General features: G+C 37.9%; 1 protein-coding gene across 1 annotated transcript in view; it reads right to left on the reverse strand.

Moving 5' to 3' along the window:
• The window catches only part of LOC115900458 (partitioning defective 3 homolog), a 371,816-nt gene that overhangs the window by 48,600 nt on the left and 295,656 nt on the right, over positions 1-27,560 (reverse strand). The window contains exon 3 of the mRNA XM_030941336.1: positions 23,669-23,849. Coding sequence (XP_030797196.1) covers positions 23,669-23,849 — 181 coding nt within the window. The remainder of the gene's footprint in view (positions 1-23,668; positions 23,850-27,560) is intronic.

Below are 27,560 nucleotides of genomic sequence, written 5' to 3' on the forward strand. Positions count from 1 at the left end.
GAGAGAAGAGAGAAGAGAGAGAGAAGAGAGAAGAGAGACGAGAGACGAGAGACGAGAGACGAGCAGACGAGAGACGAGAAGAGAAGAGAAGAGAAGAGAAGAGAAGAGAAGAGAAGAGAAGAGAAGAAGAGAAGAGGGGAGGGGAGGGGAGGGGAGGGGAGGGGAGGGGAGGGGAGGGAGGGAGGGAAGGAAAGAAGGAAGGACAGAGAGAAAGAAAGAAAAGAAAAAAAAATTATATTACATAAACTTCCAACTAAATTATATTAAAACAAAGATAATATTCAAAACTATTCATGTTCTAATTATTTTACTATATTTTATTAGTATCTACACACGATGCATCTTCTCCATCTGTTACCATATTACTGTTTGCCACCATGCATCTCATGCCAACTCAACATTCAGTGACATCAACTTGGTAGCCTGAATCTGGACATGATACTCATATTTACACCAGGGAAATGGGAAAATGTGACAAAGCCAGGTTTCTGTGGTTTTCAGAGAGCCGGATATTAACATTTCCCAACACAGCAGTGAATCTAGAGAACCCACACAAATTCCCTACTCTCTGGTACTCACCAAAAATACAAGGCGCTACAGGATTATGTAGCAACTCTATGGAATCTGGAAACACCTACTGAAGAAACTATGACTTGACCAGACTCCTATGGCATAAGTAAGGTTAGAGAGGAGAGCACCAAAGAGAAGTTTTACCAGGCAAAGGGAAAAGCAAGTGCCTAGAGTTAAGCAGAAGAAGACTCATCCAAGAAATTCAGAGGTCCTGCATGCTAGTCATGAGGTAGAAGAGGTAAGGCTGCAAAGACACAGAACAATTCTTATACACTTGAACAAAACATACCAATATTCTTAACTGTACTGGGAAACTACTGAAGGTTTTTAAGCATGCGGGTAGAAGGAAGAGAGATGTGAATTATTAAACGATCACACTTGACTAAACTGGAGAATGGATCAAAAGATTGCCCAAGAAAAGCTGTAGAAAAAGTGACCAGAAAGCAGGTCCAGTGCCTCCAAACTTTCCTGATAACATAGCCCTGTTAGAAAAATCTTTCTGAGCATGCAGCTGTATAGGACTTTTATTTAATGATCATTTAAATGCTCAATTCCACTAATACAAACATTATTAAACATAAACAAGAAATAGGAAATTTTACAATGTGAGATAATAAAATATGAATATATTAAGTCCTGATACTCTTTTTTAAATAATTGTTGTTCCCTTAATCCCCATGTTGATCAAAGGTCCCCATATTCGTTTTCCATGCCTCAATGGTTCCGCATCACACTTCACAGACCACTGATGAAGCCAGCTTTGGGAGATGAAATGTAGGATGCACAGGTAACAGGATTGATAAGGTCTGCAGAGCTGGAGTCGATTCCACTGTCAGGGAAGACCAAGCTCATGCTCAGACATTCCACACTAGGAAAAGCCTCTTCAAAACTTAGCACCGTGACTGTGACCAAGTTCCAGCCCCTGACCCCAATTTGCCTACTGAAGACAACACAATGGTTGAGCCCAATTTCCTGGCACTCAATTTCACCAGGGCAAACAGAAAATGTTAAACTCACTGAGATGCCATTGCTTCCTAACTATTTGTACTCATAAACAAAAAAAGCAAAAACAAAACACAAACAAAAACCCACAACTCAACACAAGTACAGTGGTTACTGTGTTCTGGCATCCTACTGCAGACAAGCAGATCTGCCCATCAATGCTTCTGACACCTGCCAAGTAAGACCTCATCCAACACACAGTCACAGTGCCCACAGAAACATCCGTCTGCAGTTCTGTAAGAAGTTCATCAGAGGCCAAACAAAGGAAAATCTGAATTGGCAAGGAGAACCCACGTTTATTCGTACCCTTGGAAAGATTCATCACTCGGATAATCAAGGGTAGACTCACTACATTTTCAGACATTGCTATGAAAACTGAATTTGAGCCAGGGTGCTCTTGATGTTAACTTACTTTTCAGCATTTGCAAAGTAAAAGCAATGATTCCAAATAGTGATCTCTGAATACCCTTGCCCATTAATAGGGGCAAGGCTACTTTGAGAAATGACTGATTCCAGGTATGGTGCAGAAAATACATTAGAAGAGCATGGAACACAGTCACAGCAGAAACTAAGGATGCTGTTACCAACAGCTCTCAGGAGTCAGCTTAGAAGGGCCTGGTATTCAAATGTGGGGCAACTGGAGCATCAGTAAGAAGCATAATGCAACCGGCTGCAATAATAACTATGTTGATGTTTGTGAGTTCTTAATAATATCTTTAAAAAAAAAAAAAAAGGGAAACATGAACCATGAGGATGTAGCCCTAGAAAACCAACTTATTTTTTCTAAAACCAATAAAGGAAGAGGCCAGCCATGGTGGCTCATGTCTGTAATACCAACACTTTGGGAAGCTAAGGTGGGTGGATCACTTGAGATCAGGAGTTTGAGACCCACCTGGGCAACATGGCAAAACCCTGTCTCTATAAAAATACAAAAATTAGCTGGCATGGTGGTGTGCGCCTATAGTCCCAGCTACCTGGCAGGTTAAGGTGGGAGGATTGCTTGAGCCCAGGAGGACTTGGCAGCAAGCCAAGATCGCATCACCACACTGGGTGTCCAGCCTAAGTGACAGAGCAAGACCTTGTCTCAAAAGAGAAGAAAAAAGAAAAAGAAAAAGAAACAAAAACAAAACTGATTAAGAAAGAGATGAAATGAAGCATTTGGCCTACATTTTCCTTACAAACAGTATACCTCAGACTAACTGGAAAGAATAGCTGACAAGGAAAAGTTTCTGTTTATAGAAATATTCCCCTAATAAATAAAGGAATAAGAGTAATAACAGGTAGACAGATAAAAGATCCAGGTAATAATTACCAGGGGCTGCTCACAAAATGACGAACAACCACATATCCCCCATTTGCTGATGGAACCATACAATAATACCTGGAGATAATATCATTACAAATTCAAATCAGAGTTATGTTAAGAGTCTACATCCGACTATCAGTTTATAAGAAACACAGAGGTTATAGAACATGGTAGATACCACAGGGATGGATTCAGCGAAGTCAAGACAGGAGGAAGCTGCAGGAGAAAACAAGCCCAATTTCAATGAAGAAACTAAAACACATGCACAGGGGTCAGGAGGAGGAACAACCTGTAGACTAAAAGAATCCGAAGAGCTGTATCAATCAAATGTAAGGTGTGGATTTTGTGTGGACTCTAAACAAGCCAAGTATAAAGCGACATTTACAAAACAATCAGAAATGTTAATAACCCTATTACATGTAGCATTAAGTATTTTTGTTATTAAACAGTACTATTTTTAATATTTCATGTTTTGAAAATGTATACTAAAACATTTTCAGACGAAGTGACATGAGGTCTGAAATATGTTTCAAAATAATCCTGTTTGGATGAGTTTGTAGGAATATAGATGCAGCAAGATTAGCCATAAATTAATAATTGTTAGAGCTGATAGCTGAGCTGTATGTTTAAAATTTTCTGTAATAAAAAACTTAACGAAATAATGTGATCCAGCAATGCAGATTATAAAGACTAGTGAAAAATATACAATGTAGTAATACTAAATACCATTGGTCTTACTTATCTGTTGGTTCCACATCCATGGATTCAAACTGAATGAATCTCAACAGATTGAAAATACTTGAAAAAGAAAATAGAAATAACAAATAATGCAAAAATTAAAAATAATGCAAATAAAAACAATAGAGTATAACAACTATTTATACAGCATTTACATTGTGTTAGGCTTTATAAGTAATCTGGAAATGATTTAAAGTATACAAGAGGATGTATGCAGGTTATATGCAAACTAGTACATGATTTTAAATAAGAAACTAAGCATCTTCAGATTTTGGTAGCTGTAGGAGTTCCTGGAACCAATCCCCAAGTGATATTGAGGGATGACAGTGAGAGCTTTTCCCCATAATTAAGGCTGTATTTTTTGAAAGAAAAGCTGCCTAAAGTCACATCTTCACCATGATAATTTCTACAATATTTTCTGCATTACAGTGTAATAAATCTCTTTAGAACAGGTTGTGCTGACTTTATACAGCAGTCATTGAGAAGAGGTATGGTTTTACTGAAAAGAATTGCTAAATCAAGCCTCCTAAAATGCTGTTCCTCACAAGTTAAATGAGCTAGGAAACAACATGAAATTTAACAAGATGATCAGTGGGTCAAGATGTGGCCTCAACTCCATTTACGTAGATGTGCTTTGACTATGAAAAGAAGTAACAAATACTATTGTAGTGTGATTTCTTCCATCTGTAAAAAAGATGAAACACATTTAATTATAATAAAGTCACAAATGCAAAGCAGTTGCATTTTACCCACACATACTTAGATCTTGCAAAGTAATTAAAGGGGCAATGGAGCAATATACAAAATCAGTGGTGAAGAAATGTAAAAAAGTGCTTTTATTTCCGTCTCCTAGCTCCTCAAAGAACTTCTTATATTATTTTGATTTCCATAAGGTATATTACTATAAGATGTTCAAAAAGATTATATTTACCAGTAAGATCGTAGGTAAGTAGGCAGAAAAAAAAAAAAACAAAAATGTCAAATACAAGTAGCATAGAATTGAGAAGCTTGAAACCCATAGGAACTGACAGCAAATTATAAGAAGCAGTCAGATGTACACAGAGACACTTCAGTATTTCTCAGCTTCATTTGATTAATAATTCCTTTAAAAGTCTGAGGGAGATGCACAAGTGTGGTATGTAGGTATTCATTTCAAAGACAGTGTTTAGGAAAATAAATCTAGAAAATAATCCATGGAATACAGCATTTATTTAAGACGTATTAGTCACTGTCTCGTGAGTTTTATACACATCATTCTAATTTCACACATGCCATTTATGTCACGCTTTATTCTTGCTGCGAATACTTGAAGTAAAAAGGCCACTATCCCCTGGGCACAGTGTTGCTCACACCTGTAATTCCAGCACTTTAGGAGGCCAAGGCAGGAGGATTGGATGAGGCCAGGAGTTCGACATCAGCCTGGCCAACATGGTGAAACCCTGTCTCTACTAAAAACACAAAAATTAGCCAGCTATGGTGGTGCACATCTCTAATCCCAGCTACTTGGGGGGCTGAGACACAAAACCTCTTGAACCCAGGAGGCGGAGGTTACAGTGAGCTGAGATTGCACCACTGCACTCCAGCCTGAGCAAAAGAGCAAAACTCTGTCTCAAAAAGAAATTAAAAATGAACAAAAATTAAAAAGCCTACATCAATACTCAATTTTCAGCCAATAAATAAGGATAATCACTTACGTGTGAACACAGAAAAATAAAGGTAATGAATCACTGCAACACACACACACACTCCTACCTTTTTTAGACACTTAGAATAGCACTGAAGTAATAGCCCTGACTCTTGCATAAGAAAGTATAACACACATATGACCATCTCATTACCAATAGATGGTGAAACATCATTTACTGTAGATGAGTACAGAGGAAGACATACAGCAGCCAAGTTCCTGAGAATAAAAGTATGCCCCCAATGGCGACTCAATTTGTTTAGCGCAAGCCTTTTTTCTCTAAGTACATGTTCTTTTTTTTTTTTAAGTTGATAAGGAATAATATAACTACAAGATTATAGCTAAATAATCCTCTTAAGCAATAAAGCTTTGTTCTTAGATTTTAACAAAATGCAGCAATCTACAATCCTTTAATAAAAAGAGTACGTGAAGATTGATGATAAATTAAAAACCAAAGAGTTATCATTTCAGATGTGCTTTCTGTAACTATGTTTTCTAATCAAGGGTGTCTCCATTTTCTACGATGATAGACTATTGTACTGGACACTCAGCAAGCATATACCAGGTGAGGAAATAGACACAAAAAGTTATCTGTGAGGTTTCCATATAAAATTACAATCTTGGAGAATGTATACAAATTGAAACAGGTTTTAGTGGAAAACAGTGTGAAATATTTCCATAGTGTAAAAAAAAAAAAAACCCATTACAGGAATCTGCTAACTAAAATATGAAGTACACATATGAACGTGGATCTGTTGAAATTTTATATTTATAACATATGAAGTATTTTATCATGCTGCATTATCTAGAACCTGAAATGAATTAAGCATACTCTCTATTTCTCTAAGCCAACTCTGCCCAAGACCATGCAGCCCTTCCTTTTGATGTCACTGCCAGTTTGACAGGGCTGAGAAGAAAGGGGAGTCCAGCCATCTCTCAGTGTCTGCGGGAGATTGGTCCCAGATGCCTGAGAACCCTCAAGTCCCGGATATGACATAGCATAGTATTTGCATATAACCTACACATATCGTCCAGGACACATTAAATCATCTCTACATTATTTATAATACCTAATACAATGTAACTGCTATGTAAATAGTTTTTATACTGTATGGTTTAGGGAACACTGACAAGAAAAAAAGTCTGTAGAAGTTCAGTACAGATGCAATTTTTTTCAAACATTTTCAATTCATGTTGGTTGAAGCCATGGATATAGAACACACAGGCACGGAGGGCTGACTACATACTTCTTGAATGCAAAGCATCAAACCCATGCTACACACACTCACAGGGATGATGAAGATGTGATTCTGACTTTATAAAACCTTATGTGCTACAGAGGCCTGGAGGTAGCTACCAAATAAAGCAGAATGTAGGACACACACAAAACTAGAAAAGGGTGCTACGCTTAAGAAAATTTTAATTCTCTAAAAAGATTAGCAAATGCCCAAGAATGCACTTTTTCACAATTGAAAGAAGAAAGTAAGTTGTAAAACAAAAATGGCCTTTAGGTCAGTGTGCATAAGAAGACTCATTAGAATCAATCTTCCATCATTTTTAAAGCATCTGTTCAAAACACAATTATTGGAAACATCTAAAATAGGCCAGGCACAGTGGCTTACACCTGTAATCCCAGCACTTTGGGAGGTCAAGGAAGGCAGATCACCTGGGGTCAGGAGTTTGAGACCAGCCTGGCCAACATGGGAAAACCTCATCTCTACAAAAATACAAAAATTAGCTGGGTGTGGTGGCTCATGCCTGTAATCCCAGCTACTCAGGAGGCTGAGGTGGGAGAACAGCTTGAACCTGGGATTGGAGGCTGCAATGAGCCAACATCACACCACTGCACTCCAATCTGTTATGTTCCAATAACAAAAGTTACATAAAATAACAAATTATAATAACATAAAATGAATACAGTAACATAACTTGTGTTGCAATAACTTAATGCTTAAAAGTAAAGTAAGTCATACAAAAGGGAGGAGTAGAGCTCGAACAAGAGAGTACCAGTGAAAGAATGAAACTTCCCAACATGCACAATATTCACAACCTGTACATAATTTTTCTCATCAAAATTTCACATCTATAGCACTAAAAAATTACTATAAAAATTACTTTTAATTGTGCAAAAGAGCTAAAAATAACCAATTTTGTTACCACAGATTTTTGTTTTTTATCAAGCAACCACAATTATGTAATGGCTAGAGTTTTATTTGTACAAATACTGCCCCATAGGGCTCACCTAAATAAAAATGGTCTCAAAGAAATACACACTAACATAGTTTGGATACTTGCCCCCTGCCCAAATCTCCTGTTGAACTGTAATCCCCAATGCTGGAGGTGGGGCCTGGTGGGTGGTGGCTGAATCCTGGGGACGGATCCTTCATGGTTTGGTGCTGTGTTCACAACAATGAGTTCTCAGGAGAGCCGATAATTTAAAAGTGTGTGTGTGGCACCCCCCTCCGCCCGACTTGCTCCTGCTTTCGTCACGTGATGTGCCTGCTCCCACTTCAACTTTCACCATGACTGTAAGCTACCAGAGGCTTCCCTAGATGCCAAGCAGATGCCAGTGCCATGCTTCCTAGAAAGCCTGCAGAACGGTGAATCAATGAAAGTTACCCCAGTCCCAGGTATTTCAGAATGGGCTAATACACTCACTAGATCATTACTGTTCACTACTTTCCTTCCCAAAATACTGAAATCAAAATGATCAGCCCATTAATATCACTGGGTCAGATGCTCATTTCATATTATCATGGAAGACAATGCATTTGTAAAGTGCATTATTTTCACACTACTGTAAATATTTAAATGTATGTAAAATGTGGTAGGCAAAATAATGTCCCTCACCACTCACCCCTGCCAAAAAAAAAAAAAAAGATGTTCACATCTTAATCCCTAGAACCTGCCATGTTACCTTACATCACACATGTGATTAAGGTAAAGACTTGACATCAGGACATTACCCTAGTGGTATGGAATTAATGTTGTGTCCACCAAAACTCAGGAGTGGACATCCTAACCCCCAAGGTGATGGTATAGGATGTGGGGCCTTGTGGGAGGCTGTGTCCTCATGACTTGGATTAGTGCCCTTATTAAAATGACCCAATGGAGCTTGTTTGCTCCTCCCACCACATAAGGACATAGTGAGAAGTAAAGATCTATAAGAAGGCAAGCCTTCACTAGACACCAAAACTGCTGGCACCTTGATCTTGCACTCCCAGCCTGTAGGACATGAGAAATATGGTTTGGTTGTTTATAAGCCACCCAGTCTAAGGTATTCTGTTGAAGCAGCCTGAATGGACTAAGACAGTGGTCTCATTTGTAGCGATATAGACGCGCGCGCACACACACACACACACACACACACACACACAGAACTACATATACCCTGCTTTCCAAAACTTGGAGAAAATAAACTATGCCTTAGATTTGGCTAGGTATGGTGGTGACTACCTATAGTCCCAGCTACTGCGGAGGCTCAGAGAGGATTACTTGAGCATAGGCAACACAGCAGGAACCCATCTCAAAAAAAACAAAAACAAAAACAAACAAACAAACAAAAAAAACAACTGATTAAACTAATTTCACACTTTTGAAGAAAAGAGGACAGATCTTAGACAAGGGGGAAAGTGAAGAAGGCAGAGCTGGTGACTTCTCTTCTGGCAGAAGCACAGACGCAGGCCCATGCATATCCCTGCCCAGCTGGCTTTCCTCCCCCTCCTCATAAACGATCCAACTGAACCATGCATGGATCACAGACCCATACTGTGCAGTTTTGAGCATCAGTGTTCCTTGTTTCTGCCTCCCATTCCCAACTCCTTTATTCTGGTTATTAAAAAAAAAAAATTGGCTATTATCAAATATTAGTAGATACTCATGTACTACTTAGACAAACTGATCACCAGCTGGTTTTTCTTGTTTTAAGCCACAAATCGTTAGGCTATAACATCTCTGCCAAGCAATACAATATTCTTTTCCAATTCATTAACACAAATTCTGTATTTAAAATAAATACTTCTCAAGCTGTTTTAAATAACAAATTAACGAATGAATCGGCCATGGCTCAAAATGACATTTTAATTAAATGTGATGATAGGCTGAGTACCCGAGCAGCTCGCTGAAATGCCCTTTGCTTACACTTTTTCCATATCATGGCTGGGCGAGGCATGCCTAACTGATCTAACTGTAATTTCCCATCTTAAACATAGGATCTATCTTTTAAAAATAATTTATTTTTCTTAAATTACATGCTATTCCTATCATCCTTCTATATATAACCTCACTAAATATCAGCTCTGTGTGTGCATACATATATATGTATTTGTACATACAGACATTACATACTGTTTAAAAAAATTACTACCAGAGTACTGCTAAAAAGACAAGAAAAAGAGGCTTTGTGTGATGTGGCAGAAACACAACTGCAGGAGAGACAACAGGCTGCTGTGATGGCTATTACATATTTACCCATTCCTCTGTGAGGAAGAGTGGGAAAGTGATTTATAGTGGCCGTTTAATCCCTAGGGTAGAAAATTTAGGGTGCAGAAAACTTTCTCCAGTTTTAGAGAGAACATAGATAGAAAGGCATTCTATGCTGGGAATACACAGTGTGCCAGTACACAAGAATAAACAGGTTGATGGTTTGGATTTATGAGAACGAGAGGGAGAAATAGTAGATGATGTCATAATGCTCCTTTTATGGAGTTATGAAAATCATTCATTTTATATATGGTTAACTGCTTTCAAATGCCAGAGAGAAAAGCAGTTAAAGCAGGGATCAGTTCTGAGACACAGAGATTTTATAAAAATGAGCTTTACTCTGGGAAAGCGCTATCATCAACCCATTCTTGAGCAAAACTATGCTCACTGCACTTCCACATTCACAAGCCATGCAGTGGACACACTGGAGTCCCCAGATTTTTTAAAGAGATGGGGTCTCACTCTGCCACCTAGGCTAGAATGCAGTAGTATGATCACAGTTCACTGCAGCCCGAACTCCTTGGTTCAAACAAGCCACTTGTCTCAGCCTCCTAAGTAGCTGAGACTACAGGTGTGAGCCACTAGGTACAGCTATTTTTATTTTTTACTCTTTTTGCAGAGACAGGATCTTACTATGCTGCCCATGCTGGTCTTGAACTCCTGGCCTCAAGTGGTCCTCCCACCTCTGCCTCCCAAAGTGCTGAGATTACGGACTGAGCGAATGTGCTCGGCCCCAGGATTATTTAAAAATAATAATAATAATAGTATTTGCTGATATGTAGGCAATAAATTGACAAATAACAGTTTGTAAATTACTAATTTACCAATCAATATAAATAAATAAACACAAAATAACACCATGAATTAATAAACTGATTTAGACTTCTTTTTTTCCTTTAAAATGTAGCACAGAGAGAAACTACTAGTTGTCCGTTCCATGGAAAAGTTAGAGGTGAGAATCTCAGAGGCACACTATCAGCACCTTGCTGGCTCGTGCGCAGCTTTCTCTTAGTCCTTCACTGGTTGGGAGTGACTCTGAAATTCTGAGATACGAGGCACCTCTCCAGCTTTGTAGAGGAGCCAGGCAGGAGCAAACAGAACTGGGGACACAAAGCCATTGCTGACACTAAAGGCAACGAACAAATAAATAAGCAAACATATTCTCAAGAAGTAAAGAAGAGATCTGTATCAAGTGCAGCAAGAAGAGGGGAAAGGATTTTATCTGCCAGGCTTTCATGCTGACAAAATAATCCACAATATGGGTATCTAAGTGACATGTACCAACAGAAAAAAGAACCCAAATACCTGGTTGAATTGAAAGATTAAAAAAAATAAAAAGAACTCTTGTTTATTGACCAGTGTACAGTCTAATCTTGGCAATTGAAACAAACTCTTTCATACCATTATTTTCTTCTTTTAACACACGTCTTATTATCATTTGGAAATGGGATTTCTTGCTTTGATTTAAATAGGCTTTCATATTCACAGCTACATTCCCATTACAAATTTTTGAGTGTAAGTAACTATTTCTGCTTCCGATAAACAGGTAACATAATTAGGCAAATAAGGCTTATTCCCATGCAAATGTAAGAATACCAGGCAAGATCTCAGAGTCAAGTCAAATATAATACTCAAGGGCAAAGAGAAGTGAAGAGGGAAGAATTGGGCAGTAGGGGAATCTTTTGTGTGGAAAAGAATGAATGTGTAAACCTGTCCTTCCCCAAGATTTCATCAGGTTTTGAATGATACAGAGAGCTTTGTGTACAGGGGGTGCAGTAGCACATGGTTTGGGTCTAATTTCAAAGGCAAATTCTGTGACACACACCATCCTAATGGGTCACATGTCAAGGCTCTGTGGATATCCCACAGACAGCCCTGTGGACCCCCAACAGCCAGCCTTTCCAGATGAAGGCCAGGCCAATGTCTACATCTGATGACATGGGGCAGAATATCTCTAAAAAATGGGGCCAGTGGACTGTGCCAGTTACTATTATAAACTGTAAAATATTATATTACATACATGTGAAGATTTTTAATTTCAGGGCTTCACAGAGATGCAATTAAATATGTGGGCCAAATATTTATTCTGCTTAAAGACAACTTAGAAATACTGATGTCAGGCTGCATATGGTGGCTCACGCTTATAATCCCAGCACTTTGGGAAGCTGAGGCAGGTGGATCACTTGAGGTCAGGAGGTCGAAGCCAGCCTAGCCAACATCATGAAAGCCCATCACTACTAAAAATACAAAAATTACCAGGAATTCTGGCAGATTCCTGTAATCCCAGCTACTTGAGAGGTTGAGGCAGGAGAATCACTTGAACCCAGGAGGTGGAAGTTGCAGTGAGCCGAGATGGTACTACTGCACTCCAGCCTAGGCAACAGAGAGAGACTCCATCAAAAAGAAAAGAAAAAAGAAAGGAAAAGAAATACTGATGACATGACAGATAGGAACTGCAAAGATTCTTGGGACCCACCAAAGTCAGGTGTTTGGAAAAGCCACAGATCTTGAGGGATAATAAATGCTCATACATTTTCAGCAATACCTCTGCTTGACTTGAATTTGGAGACCTGAGCTTCAGTTATGCCATGAGTACAGAATGTTATCATTTTACATCGAGCCTCAATTTCCAAATGGTAAACATCAGGAAGGTGAAGTGGGAAGTTTCCTAAGGAGCTGTTATACCCAATAGATTCATGAAAATCTTTTCCAAATGTCTCCTATACAATATATTGATGGCCTCAATGGGGAGAAACCATGCACATGTCTCAATTTTCATGCACCCAATGGGAGCAAAGAATTCCTGGGTAACGCAAGCAGATATAAATGGCATGATACACTGAAAAGAGTATAATGTTACCTAAGTCTGCTCCAATGTCAACTCCACAGATGAAATGTTTCAGTCCACCAAGGTGATCACTTTTATGTTATTAATGTGTTAGAAAACCTAATATTACTTATGTCGCTATGTATGGAAAATATATCTTGTTCATGTTTTATGGATGAAAAATGTCAACAAATTAAAAAATAATTTTGCAACAAAAATCACCATATGTTAAAGGCCATTTAATTGGAAATCTGAAGGATAAAATACATTTCATTGTGATTGCAAATACTAGTGAAAAAGAAGATTTTGTGTTATTTAAATATAGTTCTCTGAACACACAAGTTGGTTCACAGTGCGCCTGCTGCTGTCTTATCTGCCACCGCCTGATAGCCTGTCTTATCTGCAGAATTGCTCATTAGGTTGGGCAATTTTCACCTGCGCCTCCAGTTTATATTTCAGCAGTGAATACACATCAGCCTGCTTTTACCATCTTCTGCAGTGAGCTTCCAACACTCCCATCGTAGCACGGTGTCCCTGATCTGCACCCCTCCAAACACATCTTGCATATACACCATTATTTTTAAATGCCAATACAGCTCCCAGTTTTCTAACCAAAACTACAGAATGTGCAAAGTAAGCCCTGTATTACAAATACTAAGATGACCAGTAATTTGCTTTTTTTTTTTTTTTTTTTTTTTTTTGAGACAGAGTCTCGCTCTCTCACCCAGGCTGGAGTGCAGTGGCCGGATCTCAGCTCACTGCAAGGTCCGCCTCCCGGGTTTGCGCCATTCTCCTGCCTCAGCCTCCCAAGTAGCTGGGACTACAGGCGCCTACCAACAAGCCCGGCTAGTTTTTTTTGTATTTTTTTTAGTAGAGACAGGGTTTCACCGTGTTAGCCAGGATGGTCTCGATCTCCTGACCTCATGATCCACCCATCTCGGCCTCCCAAAGTGCTGGGATTACAGGCTTGAGCCACCGCGCCCGGCCTAATTTACTTAATTTTTTAATGCAAAAGAGAACACATAAACCATACAAACTTAATTTCTTAAATGCTCATTTTAGAGAGTATTTCTGAGTGGGGCGCAGGGGACAAGAGACCAGAAGATCCTCTTCCAATTGGCTCTGACCCCTCCAACCTTTGTTACAGGTCGGAAAAAAGAGTACTCCAAGTTATAAATAAACAATAGAGGTAACGTGGCAACGGGAACAAAGAGGTAGCTGAGAGTACCACACAGCTCTCTGCCTGTGCCTGATTTTGCCGATCCCTGCCAATGAGCACTGTGACATTCAGATCTATTAAAAAACAAAAAAAAAAAAAAAAAAAAAAAAAAGGAGATACTTTGCGGGCAAAAAGCACCAAAGATATAAAACAAAATGTCTGAAACTCCATAAAACAACTTCTGATGGAATACTGTTTTTCATTTTGCAGAAGTAAAATATTCACCACCAACCCTGCAATTAGCTAGAAAATTACAATAATTACAGCAATTTTGTATCCCATCTCCAATCCAATTAATAGATATATGACCTTGTCAACATGTAATAATCAGATTGCATCTACAACAAAACTGGATGGGTTTTATATGCTGAATAGAACTTGCACAGTAAGAAGGTAATTATTTGAAATACTGAGAATACCATTTGTATGCCATGCTCCACTTCACAAGTTAAAAGGAAATACAATAGGAATATTATTTCTATTTGCAATATGTATTTAAATCAGATCCAGAAAATAGTACTCTGATACCAGCAAATGTTAGGAGGACAGATCTCCATACCAAAAGTCTTGGATATTCTAGAAAGACAAAATCAATCTGTATATTCTTGCTAAGAAAAAAATTAAGAAATCAAGAAGAGGGAGGGGACACTAACTTAGGCACAAGCCTTCTATAATAATTATTGATATTTCTTTAAGGTCTAAATGTTAGGAAGATAGTAAAATCTTATCAGTTAATTAAATACCATCATTTCAGACAAATTTCCCAAGTAATGGATAAAATTAACTAAAATTAATATAGCTTGTAAAAGGTTAAAAATGACAAAAGACTTAGCAAAAATAGAAATGTAATAAATCAGATACTTTGTTTCCCTATATTTTTATAGCAACACTATTTCCAGAAATTTCACCATTCCTCGGGCTTACATCATTTTCAAAGGAAACTTCATTCTTCAGTCTAGATCTTTCAGAGGAGATATTTAAAAATTTGAATTGTGAGGTAAAAGGAATCCAGCCATGATCTAAACCTGGGCTACCCTCAAATATCTGACTTGTACAAAAAATCCTTGGAAATTGAAGAAGAAAAAAAAATCATAGAGTGAAAAAGTCATACATAAAATATCACCAGTCTTGGACTCAATGATTTACACCTGAACTGTGTGACCCTGAAAGCTTTAGATCTAAGTCTGATTTGTTAATATTGAAAATAAAGACAGTTACATGTATATCACAGACATGGTTCCAATTTGACTCTGCAAAAGTTCTACTCCATCTACCTAAGGGGCCAGTAGTGTCCCATGCCAGAATGCATGTCCTAGTTACTTGGGTTCAGTAATGCCTCAACCCCTTTATATATCCCCAGGAAGCAGATCTGCCCTCAGGAGACATGATCGTCTACACCATTCCACAACCATCCATTAGTCTAGTGCTTCTCCTGTGTCACGGGCTGCACGAGAACTATGAACATTATCTCATTACTATACAACACCATCCTGAGGCAGGTACTCAGAGAGGCGACCAGTGTAATTACCTACTAACCTTGCCCAGTGTCCAAGATGGTGTGACTCTCTTTCCCGTACTCTTTCTGAAATGTAAACACTCTATATTACAAAGGAGTATCTGCAGAACAAGCTCATGTTGAAAGCATAAAGTAGAATATACTCCCATAAAGTATAATATATACTCAAACTTATCAAAATCTGAGTGGGGGAAAAAACCCCAACAGTTACACAGAGTATCTAGTAACCAGTTTCCTTTAGAGCAGAACATGCATCTGCCTGGGAGTATGCAAAGACCTTCCGAGAGATACATTTTAAGGTATCCCATGTCAAGTTCTTCGTGTTCAATATGCATCATTCCCTAAAAAGGTTCTACAAGCCTGAAAACAAGGGGGTCAAGGTGTAATGAGGTTTCTTCCCACCCAGTTCTCCATGGTCAACAGCCCCAAAGCCAATACGTCCACGAGGCAGTGTCCAGGGCCACAATAAGTTTAGAAGCCCGGGAATGTTTTATTTTCCTTTAAAATCAAAAGAGAAAAACAAATTTTTAGAGTCAAAGAAAATGTTTTCACTTTTTTCTTATATCAGAAGAAAATGATTCTCTTAGGGACCATGAAAATCGATCCAATGTTGCATAAAATGGAAAACGTACAATACTGAAATATTTAAAGTTACATAAAATATAATTTTATGACTGATATTAATATGGTGAGGGCAGCCCATGATGGCCAAAGTGCCTAGAGTCCAGGAAAGTCATGATGGTGTCCTGAATAGCTCTTCTGCTTTGCAAAAGTTAAAAAACAAACAACAAACACATGCATTGAAAAAAATGACAAAACAACAAAAAAATAAGCATCACCTGTCCTGAATCTTACAACTGATGTACAACTGTGCATAAAAACTTCCAGGATGACAAAGCACAGTTTAATACAGCAGTCTTGAGGCTGAGAACATAAATGCCTCTGGATAACAAACGCTTTTGCCACTTAACTAGTTTCTAGATCTCTGAACAAAAAAGAAGGATATCATAAGCCAGTTTTTAGCTCATTGATATATCTATAAAAATAATTTCTGACAAAGGATCACTAATTGGTGTTTAGCATTTAACTTGGAGGGAGAAGAATTGAGTAATACTGATGTAACAGAACTCCACTTACTCCCTAATTTCTGACTCTCCTTCCAATGTAGGAATAACCAGAGAACGCCAAATATGAAATTCTAAACAATCACACCATATATGCCCCTCTTCTAGGTAGCCCACCTGCAGCTACCTCATGCCAGCAGTTTCCAGTCAGAGCACACCCAAGCCTTCCTATTTCTCCATGCAAAAGCATTCCCACTCCTCAGCCTGCCTGGGAGCCTCCGCCAAAGGCAAGCCACGATAGCTGCCCCCTTACTACAGCAAGTTCTGAATAAATAACCTTCACCTGTTCTCATTTGGATGGCCTTCACTTATTTCCACATTAAAAAGCAAAACATATTACATATTTGTATATGTGTGCTATTTTGATTATATTCTAATAATAATACAGTATTATATTTAAATTTTTAATGTATTTTATTTGTGGCAAAGAAATAAGATGACCAATAAAAATATTCAAGCCTAAAAAAGATTAGGTTAAAATTCGGTGCTATATGGAATGGAGGAAAAAAAGTTCAAAGAGAAAAGTAATTAAATAAACCTTCAAACTACTAAGAAGTGCCTTGTGTTTCCTTTATTTAAAAAAAAAAAAAACAAGTACCTTTATTAAGGATAATTTTGAACCAACATATAACAGTAGACAGAATGGTATACTGAATCTCTATGTAACCCATCCCCTAGCCTGTACTATTCTGAAGCAAATTCTAGAGATATTATTTTAATCATAAATAATTCATTACATGCTACTAAAAGGTAAAGGTTCTTTTAAAAATAATTTCAACAACGTTATTGCATCTAAATAATTCCTTACTATTAAATGCCCAATTTGTGTTTTATTCATCAGCATACATATGTCATTCTTTCTATTAAGCTTCATTTAAATTAGGATTTAAATAAGATCCAGACATTATGATTGGATGTTACATCTCTTAAAAGTTTCTATTAACTTATAATTTCCCTCTCCATCTCTTTCTGCCCGTGCAGTTGATTTTATTGAAGAACGTGGTCCATTTGTCTTACAGTTTCCCACCATCTTGACTAGGCTGATTGCACCCCTATCGTGTTCACATGCTTCTCAGGGTTCTGTATTTCCTGTAAATAGGCACTTGGATTTAGATGTATGATCAGATTCATGATTAATTTCTTTTGTCAAGACTACCTCATAGGAGGTGTTGTGTTTTTTTCATCAGAAGGCATACAAGGCTTGGTTGTCTCTCCTTATTATTTTTTAATGGTGACTGTCTTAGTTCATTTTGTCCTGCTCTAACAAGGTACCTGACACTGGTAATTTATAAAGAACAGCAATGTACTCTCTCACAGTTCTGGAGCCCAGGAAGCCCAAGATCAAGGGGCTGGCATCTGGAGAGGACCTTCTTACTGCATCCTCACATGTAGGAAGGCAGAAGGGAAAGAGAATGAATGCAGCGTCCTCACATGACAAAGCAACAGAGTAACCCTAATACTTCAAGCTCTTTTTATACTAGTTATTTTCATGCTAAACTCTTTTTATACTAAGAAGTAATTTTTAATACATATATACAAAGTGATTTCCTCTTCATCTACTATTTGGTTATACAGTGATACCAATCACATGAAGGACATGCGGATCATTTCTCTTTGTGACAGAGTCTCCCTCTGTCACTCAGTCCGGTGTGCAGTGGACAATCACAGCTCGCTGTAGCCTTGATCTCCCAGGCTCAAGAAATCCTCTTGCCTCAGCCTCCCGAGCCACAGCGAGTGCAGTCACACACCACCATGTTCACCTAATATTTTGATTTTTAATACAGATGAGGTCCTTTATAAATTACCAGCCTGGGCTGTTAATTTTATCTTTCTTTGAACAGTTTTCCAAATCATAAGCAACTTTATGACCTGAACACTTCCCATTAGGCTACAACTCCCAACAGTGTTGTACTAGGGATTACATTTCCAACATGTAAATTTGGGGGGACACATCAAGACCCTAGCAATGATCAGTACCTAGATCCATTATTTCATCAGAAGTTGCAGAAAAGCAATATTCCAATGCTATCATTATGTCTTCATTTATTAGCTGAAATACTTACATAAAAAGCAAGTATTTGAATATCCAGTGAAACTGCACTACAAGGAAACATAGAATAGATGAATTATTGCTGCTCTCCTTTATAAGGTTTCCAAATAATAAGATGGTTCACTAGTAGCTTTCTCCTTGCTTGCTGGTTTCATTATCATTACACATTCATGCACGTATTGTTGTTGCTATCTTTATTGAGGCTCCCACTGTCCCGTCTTTGGCCAGGAGAAGCATCGTGTCGCCTCCTAGGCCCTCTGGCCCACCCAAGTAATCTTTCAAAACTGCTCTATTTTCTGATATGACAGGATGATTCCATACATTTCCTGTACAGACTCGCATTCAGGCATTTCTCTAAGAAGCTCTGATCCCCTCAAATGAAAAAATGCTATTTCCAGAGTATAGTCTGGATTGAGAAATGTTGAGTTACTGGGTTGGTCATTGATTCTAGACCTTTTCTGTGAATATACACAGGAGTTTTTCTTCCCTCTTCCTTTTTTAAAAATTAAAACATATCAGGAATTAATTATGGACATGTCTAAACTGAGGACTATCCAATTTTTGTTCATTCTCCTTTAATTTATATCTGTACACTTTTTCTTCTATATTAAGAATACTGGGTACTCAATGACACCAGGAATGACAGAATTAGAATATTATAATTTCCCATCTCTTTCATCCTGTAATACCCACCCAAAACTCTAAGATTAACAATACCAACAACAAACAGTTTTAGGGTCCTTGTCGTTAGGCAGTTCTTTTTTTCCTTAGGATACATCTCCCTTTGTTTGTACAAATTGCTTAAAGTTAATTGAAATAGTTACTCTTGTTATGTTTAGGCTACCGACTAAAAATATATTTAAGGTCAGATATTTCATATTCATTTTTTGTTTTTAAAATTGAAATTTATTAAATGTATGAATATTAATATTCATTTGAAATGTTTACTGTAAAAATTAAAAATTGATCATTTTATAATTATGTAAAAGATGATATAGTTCCAACCTCAAATATACAGAAGGAAGGAAGTAGTATGCATCTAGTTTCTATTTTACTTTCTCCATCCTATGCTCTCCCTTCTCCATAGGTAGGTAGGTAGGTAGGTTGGTTGGTTTGGAGCCAGAGTCTCATTCTATCGCCCAGGCTGGAATGCAAGGGTATGATCTCGGCTCATTGCAACCTCCACCTCCCGGGTTCAAGAGATTCTCCATGTCTCAGCCTCCCGAATAGCTGGGACTACAGGCGTGTGCCACCATGCCCAGGTAATTTTTCTGTATTTTTAGTGGAGACGGGGTTTCACCATGTTGGCCAGGCTGCTCTCAAACTCCTGACGTCATGATTCGCCTGCCTTGGCATCCTAAAGTGCTGGGATTACAGGCATAAGCCACCGCGCCCAGCCTGGATTATCTTACTTAACTTTCTCTTTTCCTACATTTTTATTAACTAGTAATCACATGTTTACTAGTTTAAGGGTGTTATTCAGGATATTGTTCAACATACTGAATCAATAAAATATTTCTCAAGTTTTAAGTTAACTGCTATTTTGACTACACAAACAATGATGTAAATTTAATTCAGGATTTCTAACCGTGGCACTACTGACATCTGGGCTGCAGAGTTCTCTGATGTGGGACTGTCCTGTGCTTGTAAGGTGTGTACTAGTGTCCTTGACCTCTACTCAATGCCCAACTCCACCAGTTGTCACAACCAAAAATATCACCAGACACTGATAAATGTTCCTTGGAGAAAAAACACTCCTGTGGTTGAGGAGCAATGATTTAACTAAATCAGTGATCTCTCTGTATTTTCTACAAAAAAAGCTCAAGGCTAAATTAAAGGCAGCTTCTAGGGAAACATAAAAAGACCTCAAGATGAGAATTCTACCTATGAAAACCATCTAGGCTTTATCTTAATACCCAAACTTCATATCCATTTTTCTATGGAAAAAAAAATACATACTCTATATATTTTTCTCAATTTCCACCAATTCTTTATGGAACAAAGGAGATGAGTGAATTCATTCATTGGAAAACAGGAAAGTGACCACTCCTTCTTTAAGGAAAATTAGAAATTTATTTATCTAAAAGCCTTTATCAGTCATGTCCCCAATTAGTGTCGATTATCCTTCAGTTAAGCAAATCTCTACATACTGTTGGCTTCTTTCTTTTCATATCTGTAAACAGTTAGACTACTAACTATTTACTACTAACTACAGCTCCTTGATAGCAAGCGCTAGGCCTTATTAACTCAACCCTGGACTCACCACCTAGTACAAAGCATGGCCAGTACAGACAAACTCATGTTCTATGTCTGAATGAATGTCATTAACGCAGTATGAAAAATCACCTTGACAGGTGACTCATGTGTGATGCATTACGTTCACACAGTTATGGACCTGTGTATAGTAGATGCTTAACCCAATGCCTGCCAAGACCTGAAAATCTAAACCTTAGCATACCAAAATGAGAACAAGAAAATAAGATTTGCATATTCTCTCACTGGTGGCTGCAAGACAACACATACGTTTCAAATGTAACTTCTTTTTCTCAATAAAAAAAAGAATAAAAAGAGATATTTGTTTAAATGGTTTAAAACACCATTTAAATTTTAACACATAATGCCAGTCAAATGTGGATGGTTATGTGTTAGAAATTTTGTTGAGCCCAGGGCAGTCAAAAGGTGAAAACTGATGGAAAGTATGTCAATTGACTTCATAAATGAACATAAAGGAATTAACTTTTCTTCTAATATTTTTATGGTGCAGCTATATTAAAACTACATATTGCTTTAGAAAAGATACAAGTACAACAATAACACAACAGAAAGTTCTGTATTTAAGTACATACATTACAGTGTTATTACTCAAATAAAGACACTATTTTCCAAACTTCTGGTATCTGAAGACCTGAACTACTATTTAATTAAAATTTTCCATGAGTCAAATTTAGGCAGTCAACACTGTATACACAGGATCATTCCAAGCAGATATCCACTAAGTCATAGATTTAATAAGCTAGTAAAAAAATCAACCAGGGTAACTAGTGTACCACCTACACATCATTTTGTATACCCTTTACGGTACATGCCTCACCTTTTGAAAAACACTGCCCAAAGCAAATCCAATATAAAACTTTTTAAACAGTATATCCTAGTAAACAAAATTATTTTCACAAAATTAGTTTCTTGAATATGTGCATAAATAAACCTAAATCTCTTGCATATAAAAAATATTCAACTAGGCCGGGCGCGGTGGCTCAAGCCTGTAATCCCAGCACTTTGGGAGGCCGAGACGGGTGGATCACGAGGTCAGGAGTTCGAGACCATCCTGGCTAACACGGTGAAACCCTGTCTCTACTAAAAAATACAAAAAAAGCTAGCCGGGCGAGGTGGCTGGCGCCTGTAGTCCCAGCTACTCGGGAGGCTGAGGCAGGAGAATGGCGTAAACCCGGGAGGCGGAGCTTGCCGTGAGCTGAGATCCGGCCACTGCACTCCAGCCTGGGCGACAGAGGGAGACTCCGTCTCAAAAAAAAAAAAAAAAAAAATTCAACTAAAACAACTTATAGGTTCTCTTCCACCCCAAGCATCCTTGGAAACATGTCATTGTATCTGAGTCCGATCTTGTCTGGATGATAGAAAGCAATTGTAGTAAGTGGACAGCACTGGTCTGCAGCTGCACGCAATCCTCTAGAGCATCACTTACATATCCCATCTTGAACTATACCTTCTAAATTCTCTACACCTCTGTATGGCACACTTGTCCTGTGGGTTCTGATGGGCTAACAGACCTCTAACTGTTAAACTGCTCTTCTTTTCTTGTTCTCTTTATATATATCTTCAAGGGACAACAGAAGCAGAAGTAGTTTGTAAACATCTAGAAGCAAATTGCCAAATTACTACAGATTGCTATGAATGCAAAAAACGGGAATTAGGATGCACTTTCAGAAGAATAAATTATACATTCTAAATATTATCTACCGATATTCTATATCCTAAATATATATATAATTAACATATATTATTACCCATCTATTTATAAAGATCTACTGAAGACTACCAATCACTAAATACACATAAGACCCAAATTTTCTACCTGAAAAAAACAGAAGTGTTTCCAAATAGATGTACCTTAAAAATAAATAATCCTTTTATTTCCCCTCACTCTGTTGCCCAGGCTGGAGTGCAGTGGCACAATCTCAGTTCACTGCAACCTCCACCTCCATCCTCCAATCGTTCAAGCAATTCTCTTGTTTCAGCCTCCCAAGTAGCTGGGATTACAGGCATCTGCCACCACACCTGGCTAATTTTTGTATTTTTAGTAGAAACGAGGTTTCACCATGTTGGCCAGGCTGGTCTCAAACTCCTGACCTCAGGTGATCCGCCCACCTCGGCCTCCCAAAGTGCTGGGATTATAGGCATAAGCCACCCCCCCAGACAAAAAATCTTTTAAGGTTATACATTTATTGAAAGTGACCTTCTAACTCTTAACAACTGCTCAATTACAAGATTATACAACTAAAAACACTAAATACTTGTAGCAAAAACACCTGACTTTTATGAGTACCTTCCAAGAATGGCTAACAGAACTCTTTAGGCAAGTATCCTAGATCTGGAATACTAAGGGTCCTAGGATTCCTCATATAGGACTCACTATGTCCATATTCCCCTTCCCTAAAGAGGTATTCTGCTCACCCAAATCCCTGAAGATAACTTTGACAGGGAGGTCTCTTCTTCTGCAGTTCTTCAGATAAAGTTCAAATAATATAAATGATGGTTGTAACAGAGCTGAGTATAATGAATGATGCCATGTTTTGTTTCACTCCAAAGCTCTTCGGTCATTTCTACTTGTTCTAGCATTCAGATAAATATATGGAAAGGAAAATCCAAATAATTTAACTTGAACTATTGTCCTTATTTACAGTTAGTGAGTCACGGAAAGTCTACTAGTCGAAAGTAAAGTAAGCCTAATCTATTACAATGTAAAGAACTGCCTACTTCTCGTGCAAACGACATTTGCATGGGTCCTAAACTTAATTTTTGGAAAAAAAAAAAAAAACAAATAATTCCATTTACAGGGGCATGGATGAATAACAAAAGTTGGTATTCCTGTAAATTAAGATGAAATGTGAAGAGAAGAAAGAGCTTTCACTTACTTGCTCGAAGGACTGAAGGTGTGACCTCAATTTCACTTGTTGCTTGGTAAGGATGAAAGGCTGAGACACTGTTGGTGCCAAGCTCACTACCAAATATCTCTGGGCTCTGGGTACCCGTTGAACTGGCACTGGTGCCATCACCTCCATGATGTGGATCCTGCTCATCAAACACCGCTACCAGCTAGAAATGAAAGGTAAATGTGCACTTAAAAATAAAGGCACTTAATTTATTACCAAAATTTTGTACTATTTTGACATAATTCTATAGTGCAAAACTACTGATATAAATGACCCTAGAATGGTAAGTTTTAGGAAGAAAAATCTCAAAGAAACAGTCTTTCCCTAAATTTTGATGCTTTACTTGCTTCTAAGTCGTACATTTCATATTCAAAAGTCTATGGGTAAAAAATAATAAAATTCTTTGCTATCACAGCATGCTAAGTCAGGGACAGATATAAATCTTCTTTAAAATATAGGATATATATTTAAATGGAAAAGAAAAATGCAAAAGAGTGTGTGTATATATATGAGTATACATACATATCTCTGTGTGTGTGTGTGTATACACACATGGTATGAACTACTATTCACATAAAAAGGGGATATTAAAAACTAAACATGTATCTTCTTATTTGTGCATAAGATACATGCTAAAGACAAACTGTCATACAAATATTTATTCTAGTTAGTAAATTTGTTTCTCTTTAGCAATTCTCACTCTACTACACCCACACACACAAAAACACACACCAAGAATGAACAAAAGAGTGCAAATATTTTTGATAATGAAAGCAGATGTTTTCACAGAAACAAGTTATAGAGAAGAAAAAGCTAGAATAAACTGGTGTTCAGAATGGAATCCAGGACATCAGTATGAGCTCAGTTTTTGTTTGTTTTGTTTTGAGATGGAGACTCGCTGAGACACCCAGGCTGGAATGCAACCACATGATTTTGGCTCACTGCAACCGCCACTTCCTGGGTTCAAGTGATTCTTCTGCCTCAGCCTCCCAAGTAGCTGGGATTACAGGCGTATGCCACCACACCCGGGTAATTTTTGTATTTTTGGTAGAGACAGGGTTTCAACATATTGGCCAGGCCAGTCTCAAACTTCTGACCTCAAGTGATCTGCCCACCTCAGCCTCCCAAAGTGCTGGGATTACAGGCATGAGCCACTGCTCCCGGCCAAACTCACAGTTTTTATAAGTACATAGTTAGGTAAATATACAGACAAATGCGTAAGTATACCAACAACTGTTAAGGCATGTCTGTGTATACAGAGTTCACAGCTCTGTCCACACAGAGATCCTAGAAACAGAGGCATCCCCAGTGCCACTGAGCATACCTAGCAACCCGATCATGGTTTCTAATACCATTCTTCAGTTAATAAACAAGGGCTCCTTGACAAACGGTTGATTTCAGGGCTGTGGTCAGGGAAACACATGGTAAGCATGGAATACCTTGTGATGTCAAAAAGTAAGGGGTACTCAAAAATGATGAAGGCACATCAAAGGGAAGCAGGTGTCAACCTGAAGGGGCTCCCAATGGACAAAGCTAAGACAACTTACAAACTTAAGAAATCATACTGGCATTGGATCATTATCCAAAGAATAAACTAAAATCCATGTGTCCATAATATAAATAACTGAACAAATAAATGGTAGAGAATAAACAGCTGTTCTCTGCTATAGCATTCCAAATAATACATAGAAGGAATAATGACAACAGAAATCATCATTAGGCAACCTCCACAGTAAAAATTGTTCAGGTAAAATCTATTAATGGATGCTAACATTAATGGGTGTGAATATGATGATAAATGGCTCAGAATGTCTCCCCAGAAGAGTCATTTTGACTAAAAAGCAAAACAGCAATATCGTTGAAGTGGAGAAACTTGGCAGCCACTGCTGTACCCACGTTACCATCATTCATAGTAAGATGTAGCAATATCACGTACCATCTGATAAAATGCACTGGGAAGTATATAACATTTTGTGGTATTCTTGCCAAAAATGTATAACTTCCATCTAATCGTGAGGAAACATCAGACAAACCCAAATTGAGGGATATTATTCTGAAACACAGATAAGGCTCTCCAAAAGTATCAAGGGTCATGAAAGTAAAAGAAAGAATGAGGACAACAAGGAAATTGTGCAAACTGGAGGAGTCTGAGGAAGAATGAGAACTACATGCAGTGGGAGTATAGAAAAAGGGCATTAGTGAAAAAATAGGCACAATTCTAATGAGCTCTGATTAGTTGACAGTACTGACTCAGTGTGAGTTTCTTACTTTTGATAATTGTTCTATGATTATGTAAAATGTTAACATTAGGGATAGATGAAGCGTATATGGAAATACTCTTTCCATAAAACCAACTTTTCTGAAGTATAAAATTATTTCAAATTAAAAGTTTTAAATGTTATATTTTAAAAAGCTATAAAAATAAAAAAAAAAACTCTGTGTCTTCTTATAACTAATACAGTTCTTAGGATGCTAATATACTTCTTATAAGTCCCAAAGAGTAGGGAGGCACCGTGGCTCATGCCTGTAATCCCAGCACTTTGGGAGGCTGAGACAGGTGGATCACTTGAGGTCAGGAGTTCAAGGCCAGCCTGGCCAACATGATGAAATCCAGTCTCTACCAAAAGCATAAAAAATTAGCCAGGTGTGGTGGCACGCATCTGTAATCCCAGCTACTCAGGAGACTGAGGCAGGAGAACCGCTTGAACCCAGAAGGCGGAGGTTGCAGTGAGCCAAGATCCTGCCACTGTACTCCAGCCTGGGAAACAGAGCAAGATTCCATCTCAAAAAAATAAATAAAATAGAAAATATACTCCAAAGAGTAAAAAACTTCTAAGGATCCACAATGGCTGTCACCTTGGAGATTCACCCTTCAATCCCACACCTAGCAACTCAGCTTAGCCTTCCAAGAAAAGAACCATGACTGCAACCAAAACAAACCCCTCCCCTGCCTCCAATCCAAGCTTTTTCAAGGCCAATACTTGTCTCAGGTAAAAAACAGAAATGTGAATATACAGAATATGAGTAGGACTCATAATTACAGTCCTCCTTTTATAAATGGCTTTGTCATTTTGAACAAATGCTATTTCCATGAACATTTATACATCATCGATCCATTTATGATACAATGAAGAAAACCATTGTACAGAAACCTGCTGATGTATAGATAGAATCAGCTGATTAAACAATCTGGAAGAACCATACCAGGGTTCATACCGTACCAGGGTAACTGGTATGAAGAAATCACAATAGGATGAATAACTGGGCTATTCAACCTTATAATGAACAACATAAATGGGAAAAGAAGTCCTTAATATTTACAAAAAAATGGCAAAGTATGTATATGTATACACCAAATTATCCACATATAGTAAAATCAGTTTGTTTATCTGACAGTGACTGGCAAGTGTCTGCCTGTATTAGAGACACAGACATGCCACCAGATTAGGGGTCAATTGGCAAACTCTTCCTGAAAAGAATAAGACAGTAAATATTTTTGGAGCTGTGGTCCATACTGTCTCTTTCATAACAACTCTACTCACCAATTATAGTATGAAAGAGTACCAGCAGACAATGCAAAAACAAATGACTGTGACTACATTTAAATAAAACTTTATTTATAAAATAAACAGGCCAAATTTGGTCCATGGTCCCTAGTTTGACAACCCAGTCCAAGTATAATGCCCATCTTTCTAGTAACATGCAATTTTAGTTTCAGTTTGAACAATAAAACTAAAAGTCAAGGTACCTTTGTAGCCCCCAAAAAGTAAAAACACTCATTTCAAGCTCTGCATGAGGATTTTGGATTGCTACACTTGATTTTAATATCATCATACTTTTCATAAGGTGTGTGGCTTAATATGCATTTTCAAGA

This window comes from Rhinopithecus roxellana, chromosome 11 (genome assembly GCF_007565055.1).
Source record: "Rhinopithecus roxellana isolate Shanxi Qingling chromosome 11, ASM756505v1, whole genome shotgun sequence".
In the NCBI taxonomy this organism is placed as follows: domain Eukaryota; kingdom Metazoa; phylum Chordata; class Mammalia; order Primates; family Cercopithecidae; genus Rhinopithecus; species Rhinopithecus roxellana.